Source organism: Arachis hypogaea, chromosome 18 (genome assembly GCF_003086295.3).
Source record: "Arachis hypogaea cultivar Tifrunner chromosome 18, arahy.Tifrunner.gnm2.J5K5, whole genome shotgun sequence".
Taxonomy (NCBI): domain Eukaryota; kingdom Viridiplantae; phylum Streptophyta; class Magnoliopsida; order Fabales; family Fabaceae; genus Arachis; species Arachis hypogaea.
The window spans coordinates 134,974,538-135,000,775 of NC_092053.1; the positions used below are offsets into that span (position 1 = coordinate 134,974,538).

General features: G+C 31.5%; 2 protein-coding genes across 3 annotated transcripts; one reads left to right on the plus strand and one right to left on the minus strand.

Annotated features, from left to right (window-relative positions):
- Positions 1-241: 241 nt before the first annotated feature.
- On the minus strand, positions 242-8,273 carry LOC112769170 (uncharacterized). 2 transcript variants are annotated; one of them, XM_025813611.3, is made up of 13 exons: positions 7,912-8,273; positions 7,771-7,799; positions 7,525-7,627; positions 7,129-7,300; positions 6,789-6,974; positions 6,273-6,433; positions 5,456-5,732; positions 4,219-4,427; positions 3,740-3,838; positions 2,484-3,004; positions 1,437-2,215; positions 1,038-1,236; positions 242-659 (listed from the first exon to the last, which is right to left on the minus strand). In XM_025813611.3, exons 1-13 carry the CDS (start codon positions 8,060-8,062, stop codon positions 507-509), a joined length of 3,039 nt encoding a protein of 1,012 aa, XP_025669396.1. In that variant the 5' UTR covers positions 8,063-8,273; the 3' UTR covers positions 242-506. The 2 variants fall into 2 exon arrangements, with proteins under 2 accessions (XP_025669396.1, XP_029150662.1); XM_029294829.2 differs by having other exon boundaries at positions 7,539-7,627; positions 7,912-8,123.
- A 5,704-nt stretch (positions 8,274-13,977) lies between these two features.
- LOC112769398 (F-box/kelch-repeat protein At3g23880) lies at positions 13,978-16,006 on the plus strand. The gene is made up of 2 exons (XM_025813912.3): positions 13,978-14,219; positions 14,372-16,006. Exon 2 carries the CDS (start codon positions 14,385-14,387, stop codon positions 15,711-15,713), a length of 1,329 nt encoding a protein of 442 aa, XP_025669697.1. The 5' UTR covers positions 13,978-14,219; positions 14,372-14,384; the 3' UTR covers positions 15,714-16,006.
- Positions 16,007-26,238: the final 10,232 nt, after the last annotated feature.

Here is a 26,238-nt window from a genome sequence, read left to right on the forward strand (position 1 = left end):
TTTTCTTTGGCAAACAAAGAACTTTAGTGAAATGCCACATGTTTTGCGGGTAGTTTCATTACATGTGGGAATGTCAATGTTGCCAAATTTACTGTTGCATATATATATATATATAATGCAGCAATTATTAAGCTGTATCGGAATATTATTGTAAAATCAATTTTGATATTTTCTATTCAGGAATTATGTCAGGTGGCCAAACTAAATAGAAAAGAGATGGTCACCCCAGATACAATAAGCATTAAGCAATGATGTTACAATGAATATTACTAAACTTGAAACGCATTTGTAATATCACTATATGAACATTGGTGTTATACCAAGTGCTAGCTCTGAAGACTGATAAATACACATTTTATGTAAGATACAAGGAGTGGCCTAAAAGTTAAGATGAAAAAGCAGCAGAGGGGAAAGTAGAGTGATTCCGTTGACCCAAAAAATAGAGTGACTTTGAATTTACATTCTGCAGGATAATAAAAAAAAAATCACAGTAGCAAGAAAAATGGCTAATCCTTGTTTAAATAGGGGATCTTAATGGTCACTTTGGATGCATCGGAAGGAAGAGCAGGACTGTACTTTAATGAACTTTTTGCTGACTCCAAAGCTCGCGAAGTTTGGAGAGCCATCTCGGCATGGAGCTGTAAACACTTCATAGCCATCTATAGTAAAGCAAATGTGTATTCGGTCAGAGAAGATTAACGGAACAACTAAGTCTAACAATGGAAAGGAGTAATTCCTACATATAATTAGGAAGCATAAGAGGAAATATACAAATAGAAGTCACAATAATAATATCAACAGGTAGAGTCAATGTCGAAATTTCATATCATAAATCTTATGAGACGAACGAAGCAATAACTAACTAACTAACAACTTATGTCTACAATCTTTGAGACAGTAAACGACTGTAAATCAAATAATGAAAGTTTAAACCTTTGATATGACCAGAGATACAAGCAGAGATAATTGAAAAGCTTGTAAAGAAGGGAGGACATGTAATCTGAAACTTTTGGAAGTTTCATATTTGCTCTGCTTACCATATAGCATTCTCTATCTGTGTCTGAATCTACTACATCAAGGGCCCATGTGCGAATCCATTCAAGGCCAGAGGCAATTTCCACATTTCCTTCGAGCAAGGCAGAAGAAATGTAAGTAGGATGAACAGCGACCAATACGCATGATGCTGCAAAGAGGACAGCTCTTCTCACATATGCTTCCTTGTGATGGCATACCTCTCTGCATGAGTTTATAACAAAAATTTATGCAATTTTTCCAAATCACCAAAAAATTCTACTAAGGTGCCAAGAGGAAAATATAAATCAATATAAGCAATTGAGCACCAAACCGTTTATTTTACGTGGATCTGCACACACAGAATCACTGTCAATTGTAACAAGCTTTGCAATCAAAAGTATGATGTATATCTCAATCATTACCTGGATTTCAACATATCTAAGAGGGAAGGAGCTAGCACAGACGCTTCTGGATGCATGGCTACAGATTTCATGCAAATACCAAGCATATAAATGAGTTTCCCAAGGACAATAAAATCCCTGCCAAGCAAGTCAACACCGTGCCTTTTCTTATCATATCCCTCCATAGCAGGAAGCATGAATGCAGCAGCATACATGGGAAACTTGTTCTGAGAAAACTCCATCTGGTTTTGTTCTGCAAAGGGGGATCTTAGGCTCCACCGGCGTGTTTTCCCTTTCATGGCCTGGTTAGGTTTCGGGGGAAGTTCCCTCTCATAGGTATTTGACCAGTTCTGAAAAGCTCCAGTTCCTGAGATCTCTTTCCAGGAACTTGCCCCTGGAGTCCCTGAGTTGCTAGGCAAGAACCAAGGTCGAGTATCCGAAACAACTGAAATAAGGGAACTAGTCTCCCTAGTTGGATGTTTGGGTTTTAAAATTTTTGATTCAGCGAGCTCCTGAGCCGCTTCTGTCATGACATCTAATATCATAATGCGTTGGCTGATATCTACATTAGGCGAATACAACAGTTTGTTCAGTGTCTCAAGCGATTCGAATGGGGAGGTGACAGCCAATGCAACTAACGCTCTTTGTCTTTTCTCTTCTGCTGAATCTTCTGCACCTTCTAAAGATATATCAGAGCAACGAACCTGAACAAGAGTTCTGGTTAGATCCCTTGCGGAATGTTTTAGTTCATCTGGGGACGCTCTTATAAGCTTTTCAGCAACATCAAGAGCTCTTTCCACCTGCAACAAGAGATTGAAAGTTTGCCAAACATTAAGTTTCAACATAAAGGCAAGAATACATCAGATCAGTCTGACATAAGAGAACAATGTAGTTTCTGAATAGCTTAATTTGAACCAGAATACTTGCTATTTCAGCACTATTGTAACAATATAATTTGTATTACGTCATAGAATATTTGGTAGTATTTAATTATTAATATTTACGAATTGTAGATATGGCAGATAGTAAAAAAGCATCTAAGGACTGCGCTGGGAGAAAATAGCTGACCCCTTCAGCATCATCTGATTTTCGAAGAGCCGCAACAATATCAGTCAACTGGGAGAAGTTTTTTTTCAGATCTGAGTAATCATCTGACAAATCATATGGCTGCAAAGATGAATCACTTGACGAATATGAATTCTCACTTGCACTATCATCGTCGTCGTCATCATCATCATCAATGTCTGATTCAAGATTCAGGGATGCTGGATCAATTATCTCATCTGGATCAAGAGTATCAAAGTCCAATATATTCTTTTTAACCTTTACACTAATGCTTTTTTCTTTATTGACAGGAAAGTCAGAGTCCTTGTCCTTGCTTGGCAGTTCAGATGATTTCATTCTCTCAACTACCTTTTCTCCACAATTTCGTTTCTTGAGGGCAGTGAATCCAAACTCCCAATCAATTGTCTCCCCACTGCAGCTATCATCGAGGTACAGAGGATTTTTCGGATCAATAATTTTAGAAAACACCAAGGCAACATTGCTAGCCATTTTGCGAACTAAATCATTTGGACTCTCCAGCCTACCTGAAACAAATACACAAATCATTAGAAGTTGAACTCCAACCACTCATTATGCAAGAAGGGAAAGAACCCCACTTTCAGAAATTCATAAAATTAATGAGTATGGGATGGATAGAGGGATGAACCTCATACGAAAGGAATTGAACAAACCAGACACTTCTTAGCATAAAGCATTCAATATTTTCTACACAATGACCTTTTCTTTGAGAATTATATTACATAACCAGAAGTATGGCTTATTAGCAAACATGAAAAGTTTTGAATATTTTCAAATGATAGATAATTAAAATGAAAAATAGGTTTGGACCAGATAGGATAAAACTTCAAATAAGTTAATAAAACAGATTAGATTCACAATTTGTTCATTGGTACTAGTAGCTCGGAAAACCAAAGGTACCACAGAAAGGTCCATAAATCAGAAGCATTAATTTCAATTAGTTCAACCTCACTTTCTTAAACAGGAAACCATAGCTAAATGAAGAGCAGTGATACGAACTTTTGGTAATCATTGTACACAAACACCACAATCATTGCAGATTATATGCCTTAAATAGCAACCTATCACTAGACTTGACATGGTTGAATTCATTTCATGACAATTGACAGGATCATATTAAATAGGGAATGGTATTTAAATAGTGCTATAAAGGATTAATTGAGGCAATAGTTCCAATCCCACAAATCTCATTTGCCATTCTTGTTATCAAGACACTGAACAATCAAGTGTAGAATAATTACAGCTAACTCCTTGAAGAATCAAATGCATGGAATCCTTCATCACATCCAATTCTTCTTTAGACATTGTCTCTAAAGAAAGTCCAAGAGCTGCAGATATATCTGAGATAAATATAGGAAATATAAAATAAATGAATCACGATAACGAAGGTGACATCAATCCCAGGGAATGCTCAGAAGAGGAGAAATTGTTATAATCATTATGCAGTAATTCACATAAAGCAAGATGAGCCTTGATGCAAAAGTAAAGTTGTAGCCTTGTGACATGAAGATCATGGGTAGTAGTTGCAAAGATGCCTTTCTGCCTGCAGGGAAAAAGGCTATAAACATCTTAGTCTCTTAACCACCCTCAAAACCCACTTTTTACGGTATCTTTATACATTGGGCCTCCCTTCATTAATTCATATCAAACAGAAACTATAGTATGTATCCATCTTTTTCCCGCATGTTTTTCAGTGAATTAGCACAATGAAAAAGGATACAAGCTTGCTGCTCAATAGGTGCAGTTTGCACAAATTCTTTCTTGGACCATGTTGTCAGTAGCCGTTCGACAACATTCGAGAACCTAGGATGATTGTGTCCTGACAAGGAATTACCAGGTGGGCACTCATGTACAGCAAATTGGAGGATCCATTTCAGGCAGGTAATAGGAAATACCTTCCAAAGCAGGAATTTGTCAACAAACATGGACCTGAGGAGGGGCCATGGAAGCATAGAGAAAGAAAGACAGATAAGCACTTCTATTAATACAAGTAGATTAAATTCTAAAGGGAAATACTACTTATGGTAGTGGTGTCATGCCTGCATGTTTTAAGGTATGGAATCGTAATGTAAAGGCATAATGCAAATAATAACTAATAAAGTAGGAACTGGGCAACTGGCGATGAAAGAGGAAAATGTAGTTCAATTGAATATAAAATATCAGATAAATTAATAATATCAGATAAACTGAATATAAAATATCATATAAAAATTTCTTTAATCCCTCGAGTATATCCCTATGAATTTTCCTAACAAGGTACAAAACTTTAAAAATTCTATATAAAAATAATTCTAAAATTCTGTTTCTTTGATTTTATTAAAAAATATAACTATTTGAAACTATTTTAGTTAATATTATATACAAATTCTATATTCTAGACTCATATTGGTGTTGTATTAATGGGTGATGGTTTGATGATACAAGAGGGAAGCTCGGTAAAAGCAACAAGAAGAATTGCTCAGATACCAGTAAGTGAGGCTTATTCGACCATTTTCTTTTTAATAGAAATATAGTATGATTTGACATCAGAATCGCAAAATGTTAAGGAAATTTTGATTATTGTATATACAAAATACCTAATTTTAAATTAGTATCATTACTATTACAGATCAAACAAGATATCTGTAAAATATGGAAGGAGGAGAAGATTTTTTTTTAGTTAAGATAGTGAAGGGTGTGATTCTTTGTGATGTAAGTCTCCCATCTTAATCTCACTCAACCACTCTCTATCAAAACTTCATAATATGACTCACAACCTTAACCATTTTTGTAATTTATAGAGTTCTGTATGCCTTCCTTATTTTTATAGATAGCAACTTAAGTAATCTTCCAGAGTTTTCTTGCCTTGAACCATTTTCTTCATTCATTTCAAAAGAATTTGTCAAATTTTCTTCCTAGATCCAAATGGGGCAGATAATCCATGAACAGAGGCAAAACTAAATAATATTTACACTAACCTGATGGAAGCTTGCACCTTAAAATTGCGGTGGAATAATAGCCACAGAACCCAATAGGCTTGGATATCATCAGCATGATGAGTTGCTAGCTGATGCAAAATATGCTCAGAAATTCTTTCTGTGGTATAAGGATCCCTAATTGCTTCCATGATAATCGACCAACACATAAACTCTGGATTTGACTCGAGCAATCCCTTAGTTGATGAGTGGTTAGATGAAGAGAAGCATTTCTTGACAAGCCTTAAAACTCGAGGCACTAATTCACTAGATAGCAAATCTACAAGAAAAAATTTCAGACATTTTAAACAATTCAATAGTTACAAGCATAAGTAGTCCATAACCAGTTAACCAGTTAACCACATGCCACTGCAGTTGAACTGACTAAAACAATGCATTCAAAACCTTGACATACTTCATAGTTGGAACTGATGTCATTTTCACATTGATTTACTAGCTTCCATTTACTTGTGTTGTGTTATATAGTTCACAAACATTAGAAAATAAACTTCTGCAAACTATAACACAAGTGACACTTCTACTGTCTTCTGCAAAGTAGAGCCTAGATGGCAAATGGCTTTTCTCGTTTTATTCACAAAAAGACTCAATAATTGCAATATGAATTTGTTTTTTTTTTTGGGGGGAGAAGGGGGGGGGGGGGGGGGGAAGAACGTGAGCTTTCACAAAAGAAGATGAATATGAAGAATCATGATCTATTTTCCTATTTCACAAAGGTTGAACATTAATTCTAGGCAATTTTATTTATGTTCCAAAAAAGAAAAAGGAAAACCTGTTCCAATGTCTTAGATTTTGTAGTTACCAGCAAAACCACGGCGAGAAATGCGAGAAAACATTTCCCCAACAAATAACAATGCACCATTCTTGTCCATTTCAGCCAACGCATCTACATTTTCCAGCAAAGTCGCGTCTCTTTCTTCTGCTAGCGAAAGAAGCTGTGCAATAATCTGTTTGAAGAATACACTGAATAATCTTGGTGAAGGAAAAACGTAAGTTTCCTTCTAAAGGAAATCATAATCATCAAAATATGAAAAATGATATATCCACCTAAACTATCATCCAAAACATCTTCCAATTTTAATATAACAAATGCATTTGACATTACCCTGTTTAATAATTAGAAGGGTAATAATTAGGAAGACGATTAGAAGGTGTATCATTTCTCCTATAATAGAGTTGGGAAATGTACACACAAATCATATTCAAATGAAAAGAGTGAAACCATAAGATATGTTAACCAAGTAAAAAGAAATACAAAACCATGCCGTAATACCAAACCCATATAATATCTAAACCAAGTAGAGCAAAAAGAGGATACTGTGATGACAACAAAGTCAGGGTGTTCATTCTAGCTTTGTCAGGAATAGACGCAACAATCTGTGCCACTCTAGACACAGCAGGTCTGATCCGTTCATTAGTAAAACCTTTTGATTTAGAAGGATCCCCAAACTCTCTTGCTAACTGAAGCATCCCATTATTTTCAAGCAAGCACAGTACAAGCAATCTGTCATAAATGTAAAAATCTGAATAAGTTACCCCACTGATGAATTAATTTGGATTATTAGTAAACACCAAATAAAGCAAAAGCATGTTTATAAAAAATTAGATGACACTGAGAAAACAACATTCAAGAGACAGCGCAATATGCATGCTCATACCCTTCGGAATTTGAGATGACAGCGCTAACATCAAGACCATCACTCCCATTCTGCTGCAGAAAAGGAACTAAAATCTGAACCACCTCACTGACAAGTCCATGACTAAAGAAAACATCATAAGCATGTTTCTGTGCTGAAATGGGGAAACATCCCAACCAATTGGGAGCAACATCTGCATAAAGTTGCTTATCATAAGAGAACAACAAGAAGAGCAAACACACATCACTCTAACACCCCAAAAAAAAACTATATTTACAGTCCCCAAAATCAAAAGGAAAAAAAAAAGATAGTCCTTGAAATAAAGAACTACACTAACCAAATCAGCAACATTGCATAGTCGAAACAATGATTTATTTATTTGTTTATTTAAGCAGAAATTTAATTTAAGGATATTACCAAGCAACAAGAACCTGGCTAGTGTAGGAAACCCAACTCCTCTGTAAAATGCATCCCACCAATCTTGTCGTTCTTCAACTGAAGGAATTTTTACTCCTAACACCTAAACACACCGGAAAAAGTTCAAAACAAAAATCGATAATAATGATAATAATTATAATAATGAACTTTATTTTCAGTTCTAACTAGCTTGAAGATTATAAACCAAGTTCCAAGCTTCCATGGAAACATGTGAACAACACTAACCTTATCTCGGTAACACTCTTCAATGCTACCTGCAACAATTTGAGGGAAATTCACACAAAACAATCAAATTCTTCTTTCAAAATCAACGACATACAATACAACACATTCAACTGGACCACAAAATTAACACTACGAATGAACCTGAAATGAGAGAAGAATCAAGAGGGAAAAGAAGAGCGGCAATAGAATGAAGCGCACAAACGACTTCATCAACGTGTTTCGCGTTCATTATAGCTGAAATGACTTCTTTGACCTTGGCAATAACTGCACCTTCCAGTTCTCTCTTCTCCATTTCGCGATTCTACGATTTTTCTCAGCTCCCTCTCACACAACGAAGTTTCTTCTTCTTCTTCTTCAAAACTGTTTCTACTTCAATGCTTAAGAAGATTTCGGGGGACTAACAAACGACGCCGTTTGAGAGAGAAAGAGGAACACCAAAATGAAAATGATGTTTAGATTATGAAAAAAAATTGTTTGATTTTTTCAAAATATAGTGATTTTTCATTTTTTTTCCCCAAGTCATACTCTTAAGTAATAATTAAAATAGAAAAATCAAATGTTTCAAATTAGTTTTTAGTTCTTAATTTTAGTGATTGGTCCATCTATAACTTTCAATCAAATTTTTAATATATTGATTATAAAATAATTAAATTTAAAAAAATATTATTGTGAAAAAAAATTAATCTCTATTTAAAATAATAAACACACTAATATGAACAATTAAAATTTATTAAAATAAAAGTATTCGATATATTTTTTTAAAGAAATTTAAATGTTTACTAATTTATGAATAACATTCATAGGTTAAATGCCAATGAGTTATATTTTAAATGACATAGTCTCTCCAGTCCCCATACTCAATTAAGAGGTTGTGAGTTCGAATCTCCTATTTTTAGTAAAAAAAACATTCATGGGTTAAATTAGTAAAATTACATGCATCATGCTTTAAAGATGAGTACATATTTCAGTAAATCTCAGGACAATGTGATTATATTAGGCAAAAAGTTTAAATCATTACTTGAAAAAAAATTTAATACTAGTTTGGATTGATTTTTTTAAATAAAATATTTTTATTTATTTTTAAATTTATTTCAATACATCTTTTAGAAAAGTTTTTTATTAAAAAAATAAATTTTTTTAAACTAATAATACTTTATTTTTTAAAAGATAAAAATAAAAAATATTTATAATACTTAATTTTTTTATAAAAATTTATTTAAATATAAAATAATTTTGTATTTTAAAAAATTAAAAAATAAAATAAATAAATATTTTTTTTCAAAAGTTAATCTATCAAAATCGTCCTAAGTAGATAGAATCGTCTAAATAAGTAGAACCGACTTAACTAAATAGCTGCCTTAAGAGTATAACTCTTTTGGGCACCCATGTGCCGGATCTATTTAATGGATATTGCAAACAATAAAAACCTTGCAAAGGGACAACCATCTATATTTTGCACATATCTAGCTTCTAGCTACTTAGTTACATCATAATATCAATTAATGGTTGGAGTGTGAAGGAGCCTGCTGTTCCATTTCCAAGTTATAAGTGTTTTATTTTTCATCATATATATGAGTTTCTTCTTAGTGTCCTTTCCCATATCTATCATGCTTTGGTATACTCTTCAAATTAGGCCATGTGTGTGTAGACACATTTTTTCGCTCTATTCGCCCATGGCACTTTTGGTATAATTTATCTACATTGATAATCGTGTAATAATAGGCATAATTATGAGGGTAAAAAACACATTTAAACCAATGAGAGAAGTTTATTACGCATATAAACCAAATAAGAATCTGATACAAGAATCGGTCAAAGCACACTATAATGTAATTCGAAACAACTTTATTCGAATTACATTCCTTAATAATTCGAATCAATACAGCTCGAATTATTCCCAACCATTGCGTCCAAGTAATTCGAATCAACTTGGAACGAATTATAAAAGCATAATTCGAATTGTGTCAATTCGAATTAGTAGGAACACGTGCGTAGGAAGAAGTTCTGTGTTTTGTTAAATTAGTCATTAATATAATTTTAATTGGCCCAATAAAAAAATAGGGATATGATGGTAAATGATTAATATTGGGTTATTCTTGTAATAAATAAGAGATATAGTACTGATGTTATAATAATTGACTAAGGGTATTTTTGCAAAAAAAAAAATACAACCGTGTTAGACAAACATTAAGAGAGACCAACGTAAATGCCATCAATCTTGTGTGTTTGAGCTACTTATTCTTAGTTTTTCTTGGTAGACAAAGCAAACTAAAACAAATTAGTATAATCCGTCTTCCCTTTTTGCCAAGTTATCGGCTACTATATTTGTTATTCAAGACACATATAACAGAAAATATTGCAATCATATTAATTAATGCAAATTCATGTATTGATCTCCAATAGGTAATAATATAGATGGTAAACTGAGATTTTCTTTTTTCGATAGTTCCAGTAAGATCCCACAATGGGATAAAGTTCGAACCAACATATGAGCATGTAAGATAAGCAAAGAAAAACAACAATCCACAAAATGACCAAATAACATAACTAATCAATACTCAATCAAGCATTAATATGACTCCGAATCAGTATACAAGTCTCCCAGTTCAGGTCTCTCATGTAATATCTGTCTCTCACTCTGTTGCACACATGATTTTGGCCCTTCACCCACGTTCTACACCAATGTTTTATTTCTCATTCTATTGCATTTAGATTCAGATTCTTTCCATTAAAGACTTTTTCATTCCTCACCTTCCAAATATACCAGATAGTTGTTAAAAATATCGTATCTTAAACGTTCTTTTCTCCTCCAACACTAGGAGCCTCCAGCCATGAGTTGAAACAGAAACTGACATCTCCTAGCCATGACTACGCAATTTGATGTCTTCTAATGCACCTCAACCACAACTCTTAGGCTAAGTTACATGAGAGATGTCTTTCAGAAAATATTGTTATTTCTTTTTTTGGACCAAACATTTCATGAGTTGGTTCATTTTTCTTATCCAAATATTTTGAAAAACATAAATTCAAAACTAGAACTATACTAGTTCCTACATTGAACGTTGTTGAAGAGGTAAACAACCATTTAATAGCTATTATCCTAGAGGGAAAAAAATTATATCTTAGTTCGAATTTAATTTGTATGAATGAAGGAAATATGAAGAGTCAACTAGATCTCTATAGTCTTAAATTATTGAATAACATAAATTGTTCGAATTTGTCTCCACATAAATTAATACTCAATGTTAGTATTCTGGTGATATTACTGAGGACAAATTCAGTGATTTTTCTAAAGGTAAAAGGCTATAAGTTAGGAAGTTTAGAAATCATATAATAGGATGTGAAGTTTTAACAAGTCATGTTGCTTTGATTTCAATAATGAATATGGTACCAACAAATGAAACCGTCTCAATTAGATTTTAACGAAGACAGTTCCCATACTAATATTATTTGCCATGGTAATTAATAAGTTTCAGGACAAACTTTATCTCATGTTGGATTATACTTGTCCAAACCAGGTTTTAGACATGACCAATCAGGATTTAGATCCTCTAAATTTTGAATTTCATTTTAGAGGGTAAAGTGTGATCTCTCACCATTTATTTCATAGGTGAGACCAAGAGAAAACATGAAAGAGAAACTATTTAAGGGTGAGAAATCATACTTTACCCTCTAAAGTAAAAATTCAAATTTTGGAGGATCCAAATTCGACCAATTATATGTGGCACTTTCAAGAGTTAAGAGTAAGAGCGGTTTAAAAATTTTGCTCATGAATCAGGCAAAAACATCTGCAAATTCAACCATCAAAGTTATTTATAGAAATTTTTTTGAAAAGATAGAATCCTAATATAAATAATTTTATTTTATTTTAAATTATGTATTGAAATCAACAAATAATTATTTCACTTCGAAAGAGTGTAAAATGATGATTATTCACTATTCTCAAGTTCAATTTTAATTTTGATAGTGATTTGTAATTTTTTTAGGATAGTAATTGTTTCGTGTATTTTTTGTTAAAATATTTAAAAATATAAATATTTTATGAATTTTTTCGTGGACGGATACATACACTAGTTCATATAAATAAAGGAGTTAAATATTAACAAAAAATCTAATTAATTATAATTTTTTAATAACTAATTAATGATATTTAAATATATAATGAGACTGACAACTTTAAACTAAATCGAATTTGAATATATTAGATTTAGAAAGAGTATATAAGGTTGTGCTTGTTTATAGAGACAAGACATTAAGATAGAAATACAGAGACACAAAATTATGTTTAACAGGAGAAATATAAATAGAAATATTGTGTCCAGATTCTAAAAATATTGAATTAGTATATTTTGTATTTATTCTGACCAAAAAAATATAAAAATACTAACAAAAGATATAACTTATTTTTTTATTATTTTTGTTAATTTTTTATAATTATATTTTTCGTCTTAAATTTTTTAAATAAAAAAATTAAATTTTTGTTAATTTTGTGTTTCTACTCTTTATAACTTAGTTTTCAGAGTCTTGTCTTTTTTTATTTTATTCAAGAAACAAAGAGAGGTGCGTGATTCAATGCTCCTTAAACCTTTGGAGAGAGTTAAACAAAAGTTAACACTTATATTTTTTTTTGTCCCTTTTATTTAAAATTTGTTTGAACTAAGATTATTATTTCAATTTAGGCTATTTTAAGCCCATTATATTTTGGATTAATATTACTCATATTAAACTATTATAACATTTAAAAAAATTATTATAACATTATTATAAAAGATTTAAAAAACTGAAGTGAAACATATATTTTCGTATTAATTTTAAAAGACTAAAAGCTTTTTAAAATTAAAGTTATTTAATTTGAATTAAAAATTTAATTTAATTTTAAAAAAATAAAAATAAAAAATTATATTTAAATCTAAAAAGATAAAATTATATTTTTTAAAAATTAATTTAAAAGTTATAAAATATTTAGTTAAATATTAATAAAAAGATAAAAATATCTTTTTGATATTGACGTTGTTTATATGATCAAAAAATTAGAAATTTAAACAATAAAAATTATTTTAGGATTAAATTTGTTTAAATAAATTAAAAAATAAAATTTTAAAATTTAATTTATCAAATATTCTTATAGATAATTTTATAAAGATAAAAATGCCCTTATAAAAATTAACACTGACTTACAAGTTTAAACAATCAATCTAACAACAAATTATATAATTTTTATCTAACCCTAATCTCACTTTAATTATCATTCACCTTTTTTTATTTATATTTTTTTCGTTGCAGAAAATTTTTTCTTTTTTTTTCTTTTATTTAAAAATCAAATTCTAATTTGGATTGATATCATTTAATAAAGAGTAAAGTATCTTTTTTGTCCTCAACATTTAGGTAAGTCCTAAAATTGTCCCTAACATTTAAATCGTCCTATGTTTGTCCTGGCGTTAGAGATTTGTTAACAGAATTGATGGTGGGACAAAATTGAGACTTTTGAAACGTTAGAGACTTAAATACGAAAATATTAGGGACAAAAACGATACATAAAAATAAATTTTAGTTTTATCTTTCAATAATATCAATTTTTTACGGTACATTGTTATTCAATTATTTTTTAACCCCATCTAAGTAAATTAAATTTAATCACATTACTTTTATTGTAAAAAGATTAGAGTGTATATATAAATATATAATATCTAAAAAGATTAATAAATCTTACCTAAAAAATATAGTTAGAGATATTTTTTGCTTAAGATAATAAAAATAATACGAATACGTTTATTTTTATTAATTTAAATTATATATATCTAAATTTTAAATAGAAAATTTTATAATTTTAAAATTTAAATATGTGAATAAAATTAGATTAATAAAAAATAAAAATATACGAATACGATTCGAATTGTACAGAAATAGAAATAAGTTTGTCTGTGGACAAACTCATTATTTTAATGAACAGAAAAAGATAATATATTAAATAAGATTTATGAAATAAATTATAATTTTAAATAAATAAAATATAAAATTATTAATTAATTAGATTTTATTAACTAATTTAATAATTTATATACTAATAGAGCATATTAAATTTGTTATTGTAATTATAATTATCATTTATTAAAAATATATTTTACAAGTTGTAATTAATATGTTTATAGTTTTTCAAAGAGTTTTAAATTTTAATGGTATATATATTTTTTTTTGCTAAAAATATATGGAGTTTTAAAACTCCAACCATTAAAGGAGTATTGTAACATCTACCACAAAAAAAACCTAAGATAAGTAGTTAACTACTTGAGATTTGAACTGGATGTGGGCCCCGACAGATTAGATTAAGAATCAATTCCTGATGCCGAGGATTTGAAACCCTCTTGTTGAACATCGGACAGATCTGGAGCTCCAACACAAGCGCAGATCATCCGCTTTCTCTCACCATCGCCGGCGCCATCTTCCTTTAGGTAAACCTCTGTTTTACTCTTGGCCTCTGTTTTTCTTCTTTTATAGAATCTCCATGTATGTTTTATTTTGTAAATTAAATGGCAATACCGCTGAGATTTGAATTTTAGTAATTATATTGTTTTTGATTTCTTATTCCTGCTGTATTGTGGAGTTTCCTCGTACGTATGAGGAGGGGTCCGATTCCTGATGATGATGATGATGCTGTTCCGAGGAAGGGGAAGGTTGTCACAACCACCGGGGGGTGGCCGGAACTGCTCCGCTGTGTCACGACAAAACCACCACCTATCCTTCTGGACGAGCTCATAGCGGAAATCCTGCTGAGGATACCGGCGAGGTCTCTCCTTCGATTAAGGAACAGCGTCTGCAGTTCATGGAGAACCCTAATTTCCAGTTCCCAATTTGCCAAGGACCACCTTCGACGTTCAATGGCGGTGGATCCAGCCTTGACCCACCCACTTATTGCCTATTTTGCCCGAGCCTGCCGATACCCCAAAATCGGAGTGTTCTCCGTACGATCTGTGATGGAGAACCCTCCCCAGGAACCCACTAAAGTAGTTTCCTATGAGGGACGACGCTACCGCATCATCATTGGCTCTTGCAATGGATTGCTGTGCTTGCACGATGAAGAGCGCGGCGAGGATGGATTCATAATAAGCCATCGTGCCATGCTGTGGAACCCCTGCACCGGATTCACTTCTCAGCCGCTTGAAATTGCAGGTGTCCTCTCCATTTGCGGATTCGGTTATGATCATGTCAATGACAAGTATAAGCTCTTGGCTGTTGTGAGAAAGAAATCAGGCGAACCCGTCACCACCAGAATGTTTACATTCGGCCCAAATTCTACCTGGAGAACAATCCAGGATTTCCCCCATAATTATTTTGACTTTCATTCCGGGGAATATCTGGAGCGTCTTGCAGGGCTTTATTTAAGTGGCACTGGCACTCTTAATTGGCTTCTTTACAGCTATAGTAGTTTTGTGAAGGTTATTTCCCTTGACTTGGTCAAAGAGACTTATAGTCAGTTTTCCCTTCCCAGCAGGGATTCACATGATAATCTCTTGATGGAACCCAAATTGGGTATCTTGAGGGATTGTCTTGCTGTTTGTTATGAGACTAAGAAAACTCATTGGACTGTCTGGTTCATGAAGGACTATGGAGTTCCTCAGTCTTGGACTAAATTGACCACAATCCCCCACCACCCGCTACTCGTTCATAGTCCCTCATGCGTTGCATTACAGCCTATATACATGTTGAAAGATGTTCTCCTTGCAGTTGCTCTGAGTGGCAAGTTTGTTTTATGTAACTTAAAAGATGGCAGCATAGATCTTCCTAATATTAACAGCTCCAGTGATGGCATGCCCAGACTTCTTCCTTTAACTCAGCACGCATGTACAAGGGTCTTTCAACTCTATCATGAAAGCTTAGTTTCACCCTCGCACTTTGGTCTTCCAAGTTGCTCATCTGAGATGCGGTTAATTAAGCCAAGCCTATAATCTCTTATGATTAATGTAGTGCCTTGTTTTTTTTGTATTTTATAGACTCTGGCTTCATGTTTAATGTTTTTTAATTAGGTTCCTTATGAATACCGATTTTCTTTTGTTTTAGTTAGAATATGTATTCATCATAAAATGCTATATAATTTATGTTTTGTATCCAACAACTGCACAGAGGAGCTTCTGATAGTGGACTTTCTGATCTTAACAAAATACAGAAATGCCAAGAAAGTGTTGCTATAAAACCTGTAAAGAAAATGAATAAGATATACAAGAAAGAGCTTGCACTTGCATTCTTATTGCTCACTGCTGCATTTAGGAGCTTGTTATAAGCACAAGGGATGCACTTCTACTACTTATTGTTCCAAGGAGTGTCATTTCTCCTTGTAGGTTTGGATTTAATTGGAGAACAAATGAGCTAGAGGATCATAAGAATTTGTTATTGTTACTATTATTAGAAAGATAAACAATTCAAGAGGCCAAACAATTGTGGAATTGCTGCTATACAAAGATGTTGGTTTTGGCAGTTATATCATATGCAAGGTTTCTGGATAATGTGGCTCATCAGGTAAAAATGCTGAAAGCTCTACCATTGAGTCAAATCATATAAATAAGTTTGTTATTATTCTTCTTTTTCAAGTGCTTTTATAGTGTTTTTTCTGCTTTTTTGTTTATTTTTTTAAATTTTCCCGACGTGGGTTTATTTGTCCATTGGTTGTTTTTCATTTTCATTTTTTCTCAATTTTCTGTAATATATAAGCAGATTCGCTTTCTCTCAGTTCCGTATCAAACTGTTGCTCAATTCACTCTCGGTTCATCTGTAATATAATTACTGAAATGAATGACATTGATATGTTACAAGTGCATTTAAAGATTTATACGTTTGTTGTTCCAAATTTCACTTACATGATGCAACTTTGCTTAGGAGTAATATAATTACTTTATTGCTTTTGAAAACTTACTAAACCTTAGAGAATGATACTACTTGACATGACATTCATCTATAACTTAACTACTTTTATCTTTCTATTCTCTCTTGTTCATTTCCCTCACCTTTCTCAAGAGAAACCAACGTTATTCTTGAGTTAGAGAGAAAACTAGAAGGGAAGAATGCTTAATACTTGTGTGCTTTCAACTTTATTTTTTTTATTTTTATAAATAAAGTATATATGATATTATATCAACTCATTTAATTTTTTTTCTTATTAAATGAAAAAGAAACCTGGTGTAATCAAAATTCTCCTTTCATAGAATAATTTGAACGTAGAAGTTAACACAATGTCTTACTCTTACACTTTACACGTATCATGTACGTATATATTTTTTTCTTAAATATATTTTCTCTTAAGAATTGCTCATAATATTTTAAGCAAAGTGATATTAATTATGGTGAAAATTTAGATGTAGTTAACTTCATGTAAAATTGATAGTTGAGAGTTGTTAGATGATAATTTAGTCAAATCTATCCAGTATTTAATGACTATCATCTATTAACTTCACATGAAATTGAAATTAATAGTACCTGAATTTTCACCATTAACTTAGAATCCCGCTAGGGGCCAATAGAGTATTTGTATAATGTGTACAATGGGCTATTTATTTGGTCCAATATGAGTTAAAAATAAACCTCCAGAATAAAATATTACTAATTTCTCAAACACAATACATCCAGAATAACCATCCGATTACCAGGGATAATAAACATCTGATATCCTACTGAATCGAACATCCCTAAACTCTCATTGTACACATTGTACAAATACTTCATTAGTTCACTATACTTCCTCTTAACTTAAAGGCTTGTATGATTCAACTAATTATTTGCATATTGCAAGGCTCAAGCTCTAGTAAATACACGAGACAAGTAGATATCATACAAAATTTAATAAGTAGGGTCGTGGATTCAAATATTCAAAATTCATAGAAACGATTATCTAACACATTATATATTTATATTTAATTTTTTTTTCACGGTATCCATTGCAAGAACTAATTCGTCGCGAATTAAAAGGATTTATTGCTAGTTAATTTGTTGTTGTATGTACAACAAAAAATTCAAATTTTCTAACACTTATATAAGTATATAATGAACTAATCACTAGACCAAATTAAGTTTGTTACGTATAAATTTAATAGTTGTTAATTTCTAGCACAAACAAAACATGTTACATCGGTAGTTAAGAAATTTTATTGCTGTTTTTTATGTTATGTTTTTTCTAAACTACTAATATTACTACTATTCCTCCTCCTCCTTACTATCCTTCTTCTTTCTATTTTTGTAGTTTTTCTTATTTTACACTCATTATTCTTATTATTTCATCCTCTAAAAATAATAAAAATAAAAAAAAATCAAACAAAAAAATAAATAAAAAGAATAAATTATGCACTTTTTTATTTTTTAGTTTATTCTTTTTTACAATAAACACAAACAAAATTGAATGAAAAGCACATAAATTTATAAATAGAAACACAAAAATGCTACACGAAAAAAGAAGAAGAATAAGAAGTAAAAAAAATTCAGCATCCTATTTTATGTGTTATAGTTAAAAAATTTTATTGTCAAAGTTAAAAAATTCATATATTGCGGTTTAAAAATTTCGGTGCTATTTTTTATTTTAAGTTTTTTTCCCAATAATCCTCCTCATCCTCCTCTTCCTCTTCCATTTTTTTCTTCGTACTATAATTCTTTTTGTTTCACATTCTAATAATTTTTTTGTTTTATCTTCTAAAAAAATAAAAACAAAAAAAAAGACAAAAAATATCACACAAAGAATAAGAAAAAGAAAAAAAAAAGAATTATACAATTTTTTATTTTCTTTTTAAGTTTGTCGTTTTTTATAATAAAAACACAAATTATGTACTAAGAAAAAAGAAAAAAAATAAGAAGAAACAAAAAAATAAAATAAAAAGTACGGTATCAAATTTAAAATTTTGAAAAAATTTCGATATCAAAATTAATAATTTTTTATATTAAGATTAAGAAATTTTGGTATTATTTTTTACGTAAAAAAAAGTGTGTAACTAATATACATATGTGTAACGGGGTTGGAAGTGAGTCGAAATGAGCTCGAGTTAAACCAAGCTCAAGTTTGACTCACGAAAATTGAGTTTGGCTCATCGAAAACTCACGAGTTGACTCGAGCTCACGAGTTGACTCAAATAATAGGAATATAATCTATAATTCTATATCAATAAATTATAATTTATATATATTTAAAAAGATCAATTTTATATATTGTCTATCTATCAATTATAAATTTTTTATTTATGTCTTACATCAAAATTATATATAAAAAATAACAATAAAATTTTAAATAATTAAGAATATTAATATATATAAACGTGTCTTCTTTATTCTCTTTTATTCTAGACAATTTAATTAGATTTATCATGTTCTACTTCATCATCTATTCAACCTATAATAAATAAATTAAATGCATATAGGATATGTGTATTAATAATTTAATAAATCGAGTCGACTCATGAGCTAATGAGTTGAGCTTATCCAAGCTCAAACTCGCCTCATTTAATTTGAGTTTAATTTTAAGCTCAAGTTCGGTTTATCAGCTCACGAGCTCAACTTATCACTATTAACGAATCGAGCTTGAGCCAACTTATGAACTGACTTAGACTCACTTCTAATTCTATGTATAAGTAATTTTTTTTTAAATTTAAACAAATTTAATTAGACTTAGTTGATAAAAATATTTAAATACGTAACAAAAACTCATCATTTTAAGTTGAATCCAGCTTTAATATATTAGGAGAAGTAGATAAAATAACCAATTAACAAAAACTCATCATTTTAAGTTGAATCCAGCTTTAATATATTAGGAGAAGTAGATAAAATAACCAATTAACTACTAAGATTTGAATTAGATGTAGGCCCATGTAAATTAGATTAAGTAATAAGTACTAAGAAAATGAAATTAACTTATGTTGCTGATTTCTTTTTATAACAATACATAATATACATATTTAATTTATACATATAGTTATAATAATAGTTTAATTTTAATACTCTGATAATATAAAATATTTTATATAATTATTTAATTATATTATTTTTTTAATAATTATTTAAATAACCAATGTAGAAAAAAATACTTTTGCTAACATTAGGTAAATATTCAAATTCTATTATATAATAGATAAAAATAATTTAATTATTTTCACCGTTATTAGTATTGTCTCTCTCAAAAGGTACTTTTATGTATGTAATAATAACTGTACTCCTCAAGATTCAGCGTTTCTTTCTATGAATAGCTTTCATGTTTTAGTGGGATTTTAAATTTTGATTAATAATATAATTAATGATGATGATTTTTCATCATTCAAAAATTAACTATTTCAAGACACCAAACAAATTAAGGGATAAATTTTTTTGGTATTAAAAAAAATTAATTAATTAATTTTTTTTTAGTTATTCATAGTATTTTCCTATTCAATCGATAAATCAAAAATTAAGAGATAATAATTAATTTATTTATTCATTTATAAATGTGAGAGGACCTAGACCCATAAAGAGAAGGGAGCAAACAACACTAACACTTTGTTTGGATGGAAGATGGAAAATGAGAGGAAAAAAAATGAAAAGAAAGAAAATAGAAGGAAAGAAAATGAAAGAAAAAGTTGATTTTCTATTATGTTGTTTGGATAAAGAGAAAATGAATGGAAAGAAAATAAAAGAAATTTTTTTTTGTGTTTGGATGAAAGGAAAAGTAAAAAGAGAGAAAATCATAACCAAGTGAAATTACATTAATACCCTTCTTTATATTATATATAAATTATAATATACTAATGTATTTAAATTATTTTTTAATAAAAAAAATTATCCAAATTATATTTCAAAATTTTAACATATTTTCTTCATTAAAAAAATTATTTTTTTGAATTTATTTTTATGAATTTATTCTTTTTTATTATCTTTTAATGTCATAAATAAAAATATATATTATTCTTTTTAAAAATATATAAATAAATGATCTCGTAAAAGAATAATAAAAACTACTCATACTTTACATCATTAATCTCCTTAAGCATATTTAAAAAAAAGTTTTACTAAATTATTCGTTGACTAACTTCATCAAAAATATAAGTAATAAAAGTAAAGTTTAAGATACCTTAATGAAGTCTTGCCATACTTCCTCTTCAGCTTCAAACTTTTTAGTTACAAGATTCCATGCAAATCCACTTAAGTGATGAAATAAGTCATATGCCTCAGCAAAATGATCTTTCAATGTCTTCATTCTATTCTTTATGTGATTCTTTGTTATATGAGGGCCTATTGCTATGCTCAAAGTCTTCACAACATTGGCATATGCTTCAGTTGTCCACGAGCCATCATGCCTATTACCTTTCGATGCTTCCTCTGCTAATGCATTTAGCAAAACTTCATCCATATCATCAGACCATCTTAAGTTGTCTTTCGAAGGTTGATTGGCTTCTGCTGTTTTATTTCCCTTATTCGGCATTATGTAACCTATAACAATCCCATAAAAAATCCAATCAAACAATTCTGAGTGAAAACTATACATACATATATATCCATATTCACATATTAGAAACATAATCACCTATATTGATATATTAACATAACAATTTTGTAATTATTTCATACACTATTTCATAAATGTCACTAACTAAATTGAAAGAGTTAGTACCTTAAAAAATGGATAGAATCGACTATTATTATGTATTTCATAAGGAACATCCTCACCAGATGGTTGCTTGAAGAACTCTCCCTCTAACGATAGAATAGCATGTAGGACATTGTGAAAGTGACGACTAATTGTCTCCCCTGAGCGGTGGAAGAAGAAAGACATGGTTCTAGTTTTCATATTATGACCTATAATATGTAGGAATTTAGCGACTTGCTCTTCAATGGTAGAGCGAATTGAATCCTTTACTCCACCAGTTCCTCTTAACTTTCGACATAACTACCTAAATGCTTTAGGGGCCATACGTATGACATCTCGGCATTTTTCAGACGTAAGTAACTGTGTCATTAACTGCATACGTCTATTTTCTCTTTCCAAATTTTTGTTATTAATTTGCCTAGGCCTATATTGTGATAAGAATTCCAAAGAATACAACGTATGTACCGTAACACATGAAAGAGACGTGACACAAATCTGTTGTCTCTTTTCTAAGTCTTCCTTAATAGGAGGTAAGATTTGTATCAGTTCAGGATGATACAGGTCAGCTGAGGAGAATTGATTAACTTGAAATCCTGAGTCAGGTATGATGTTCGTTTTGTCTCCTACTATCGCATCTTCGATATTCTCGCTATCCATCTATGAGAATATAATGTTTAGAGTGAACATATCAAAAATTGTAAATCACATGATATATTAATCAATGCATTGGATAAGCACCAACATTTAGTGGATTTGGCAACTAAAAGTGTTTAATAATATGGTCATAAACTAATTTAACCGACGCAAAAGAAATCATGTTATTTTTGTCCTAAACTAAAAAAACTCTATTTGCTTATTATTAAATTTATATTTTTTCGTACAAATTTGTATGCGCAAATATATTTATATTAATTATGTCATAAGGAATTTATTAAACGGATCAAAATTAATAAGTACATATACTACATAAACATGATAATCACATGCGTGGACATAATACAAATATGTATATATGTGTTTATTAAAGGCTCAAGGTACTAGTGGGGAAGTTCAATTAGGGAGGAAAAAGTTTAACAGCAAATATAACCTTAACACAAAACCTTCCAAGTCCTTCAATGACCTTGGATCAACTTCAAGCACTCTTTTCTGCTAAGGGACTCAACCCTACTAATATAGTTGCACTCTCAGGTATAATAATCTAGCAATTACTTTTTGACCAATAAATGATTAACTTTTTACCACTACACTTAGTTTTTGAATAAATTGTAGTCTTCATGTTAATTCAGTTGATCACTACACTTGGTTGCAATTTAAGTATATAATTAAGAAATTAAATCAATACATAAAAGAAAACAAATAAAAAAAGAAAATTTAGAAAACAAACATGTATAAATGATACTGACAGAAATTCTTCCTATGACATAAACAGTTGACAAATAAATTAGAAGAAGCAACTAATTGAAGATTATGAATAGCCAAAAAAAAAGTTTGGAAACAATTAAGGTGAAGTGGAACAGACTCCACATGAACGTTAATAAAACCTAACAAATAAGGAATGGATTTATACAAGCAACAATGCAATCATTTGTCATGTAAAAGTGTTCATTGGAAATATGAGTGAACTAGTTATGCATATGTAACAAAGACACACATAATAATGTCCATTCACATGCTCAGAACTCAGTCCTCTTGTTTTTTGATAAGGAGAGTTCAAATAGAAAGCTAATTCTATACAACCCTCAAGAAGATCCTTGTGTACAACATCGAGTCTTCACTTAGTAGTACACACAAACATACACACACACGCCTCCTCAGTTTCCACTCTTATACATGCCTCATATCATGGCCCTTGTCATAACACACCATGCAATCCACTTCTCACAAAGAAACAGCACACACAAAGTTAAATGGCATGTTTCAGACCCATATTCACACCTATATGTGCTGTAATGATTTTTGTATTTCATTTTTGGGGAAAAACTACGATTACAACAGAAAAAAAACGCACCTTTGGCTTGAGAATGTAGGAATGAAGATGCGGTGGAGCTGTCCCGAAGATGATGAAGCTGCTGCAGCAATGCCGACGGCGTTAGGAAGCTCTAGCGTCGCTGTTGAAGATGATGCAGAAACAGGGAAGATGGAGATGGAGATACGTATTTTCCTTTTCAGATGAATTAGGGATTTTTATTTGTTATTAATGAAAGGGTATTTATGTACTTTTACACATTTTTACACTTTCATCCCAGTTTTCTTCACAAGTTTGGGCAGAAAATTTTTAACTGGACCCCACGTAGGCTTTTTTATTTTCCATTCAAGTTCCCTGCTAATCCAAACAGGGAAAATACAAGTTTTTCATTGGTTTTCATCTTTTTCCTTTTCTTTCCTCACAAGTTCTATTATACCAAACAAAGTGTAAGGGATACTCTTCAAAAATAGGGATAAATACTTTTTTCGTCCCCAAGGTCTTGGGTCAAAATCAATTTCGTCTCGAACCTTTTTTTGTTATTAAAATCATCCCCAACGTTACAAAACATTATAAAATCGTCCTTTTATACATCAATTTTATTTTTTTTACCAAATTACCCTTAATAATTAATATAAATAATAAAAATAATATTAAAAAATAAAAAAACACCCCCCAACCTGCACCCCCACTTCGTGTCTCTTCCCTTTCTTCTCTCCCACCCCACCCCACTCCCCTATCTCTTCTCTTTCTTCCCATTCTCTATGCATGCCACCAATGGACTCACCATACTGCCTCAACCATAACTCATCACTAATTCCTTACCTTCACCTCCCTGACCCAACCCATATTCCTCATGCCCACCACTGTTACAAGACACTCCTCCGTGACGACGCCGTTTCTGAGCCGTTAACCGATACGCTCTTCCCAAGGGACATCCGGCCTTCCCTCCGATGGCAAGTTCTCTCTCTACCAGGCAGTTGATGCCTTCGACAATGATGGTTGGTGGTCCGGCGAGATCACCGGCAGGCTTGGGCCTCACCACATGAGTGGATTAACGGCGACTGGATTCTCTCCCAAAGAGAGCAACCACAGCCACAACCACTACAGAATTAGCAACAACAGCTAGGTCACCAAGATTGAAACTTTGAGCCCTGTCCCTCTGCCTTCTAGAGGTCGTGCGCTCCCACATCTCCGCCACCGCGAGGTCTACGGGATCTTCACATGCAACCGCATCCTCTTCAACCACACGCAAAATCACACGGGCCGTTGGCCAGATCAAGTTCGGGTCTGTAGAGAAAGCTCTTCTTGTTAGCGTCGAGCTCCATCACCCACAGCTGCGACAGCGCCAGCGCCAGCAGCAGTAGGAGGAATTTTTTTATTTTTGTCACTTCCTTCCTCTTTTCGTGCTTCTTTTTTTTATTTTTTATTTTTGAAGAACATAAAAAATTTCTATTATTGCTGATTTTGATCTGAAGTTGCAACTGATGATGATTGTTGAATTGTTAAATCTAAAGTTTTTGTTGATTTATGTTATGGTTGTTGTTGTTGAATTGGCTGAAAATGCTGAATTTGTTGTTGCTAAATCTAAAGTACTTAACCCTTGAAATTTATTTTGTGGTTGTTGTTGCTGAATTGGCTGAAGGGAAAAGGTTTTTTGTTTAAGCTGAGAAGAAGAATTGGGGTTTGGGGAAGGGAAAATTTGAAGAGAGTAGGAGAAAGGGGATGGAGAGGGAACAGGAAAGAGATATCGGGGTTGTTTTGCAGGTGTTTGACTTAATGCGAAAGCAGGAACAAACCCCCTTACAATTCTATTTTACTTAACACCCTAAAATCTAAAACGCGCTCTAATGGCTACGTCGTATACACGCGCTATATATAACTACCAAATTTAAAAGATTTGTTTCCTTCTTCGTTTTCCTTATTTGCAGATTTGCTCGTTCTTCTTCTCGCGAAGCTTCCCCTGGTTTCTTCGATCGTTCTTTTCTCCTCCTTTCTCACTCGTTTCTTCTTCGTCATTTACGTTAGTTCCTCTCTCTGTAACTCCAGCTTCATTTTCTATTTGATTTTTTGTTTTCTGAAATCAAAGTTTGAACTCGTTTTGAAGATAATGGATGATTCAACCTCAGATTGTCAGCTGAATCCAAGCGAAGTGGATTATGAATTTGAATCTAACGAAGTTCCTGATGTTTGATTTACATAGGATTACTATGAATTTTGTTGCAGTAATTTGTATAGCATTGTGTAGGTGAATAATTCGTGAACATTGACTGTCAAACTAACGCATGAAGATAAATCTGTGGATTGAATGTAATGTATTAGTTTTGATTAATTTTCTGGAATTTATAGCAGACGATCAGGTGTAGATCAGAACTTTTTTTGGTGTATTTTTGAGGGAAGTGTGGGTGTATTTACAGTTTACTGGTTTTTCTGTTATTTTAACTGAGTTGTTGTGGTTCGGGTGTATTATATCAGACACAATTGGGTGTGTTTCTAGTTTTTGACATGGTGTATTCTGCAGCCTGTGTATTTACAGTTTATGGCTTTTATTGTCATTTTAGTTGAGTTGTTGCGGTTCGGGTGTATTATATCAGACATGATTGGGTGTATTTTTAGTTTTTGACATGGTGTATTCTGCAGCCTCTCTCTGTTGTTGATGACCAGTTTGTTCCCAAGGTTGGAATGACCTTTACCACCCTTGAAGATGCTGGAAAAGTTTACAGGAAATACGCCAAGGCTGCAGGATTTTCTACAAGAGTTTGGAGCACAAATAGGAAGGAAAATGTGATTAAGAACCAATTGATTACATGTAGCAGAGAGGAAAAATGAAAATCTAAAATATCTCAAACAGCACAGGGAACTAAGCATGTTCATTCGTCGTACAATAGAGAATAACGAGGAGGCTGGTATTAGACTAAGCAAA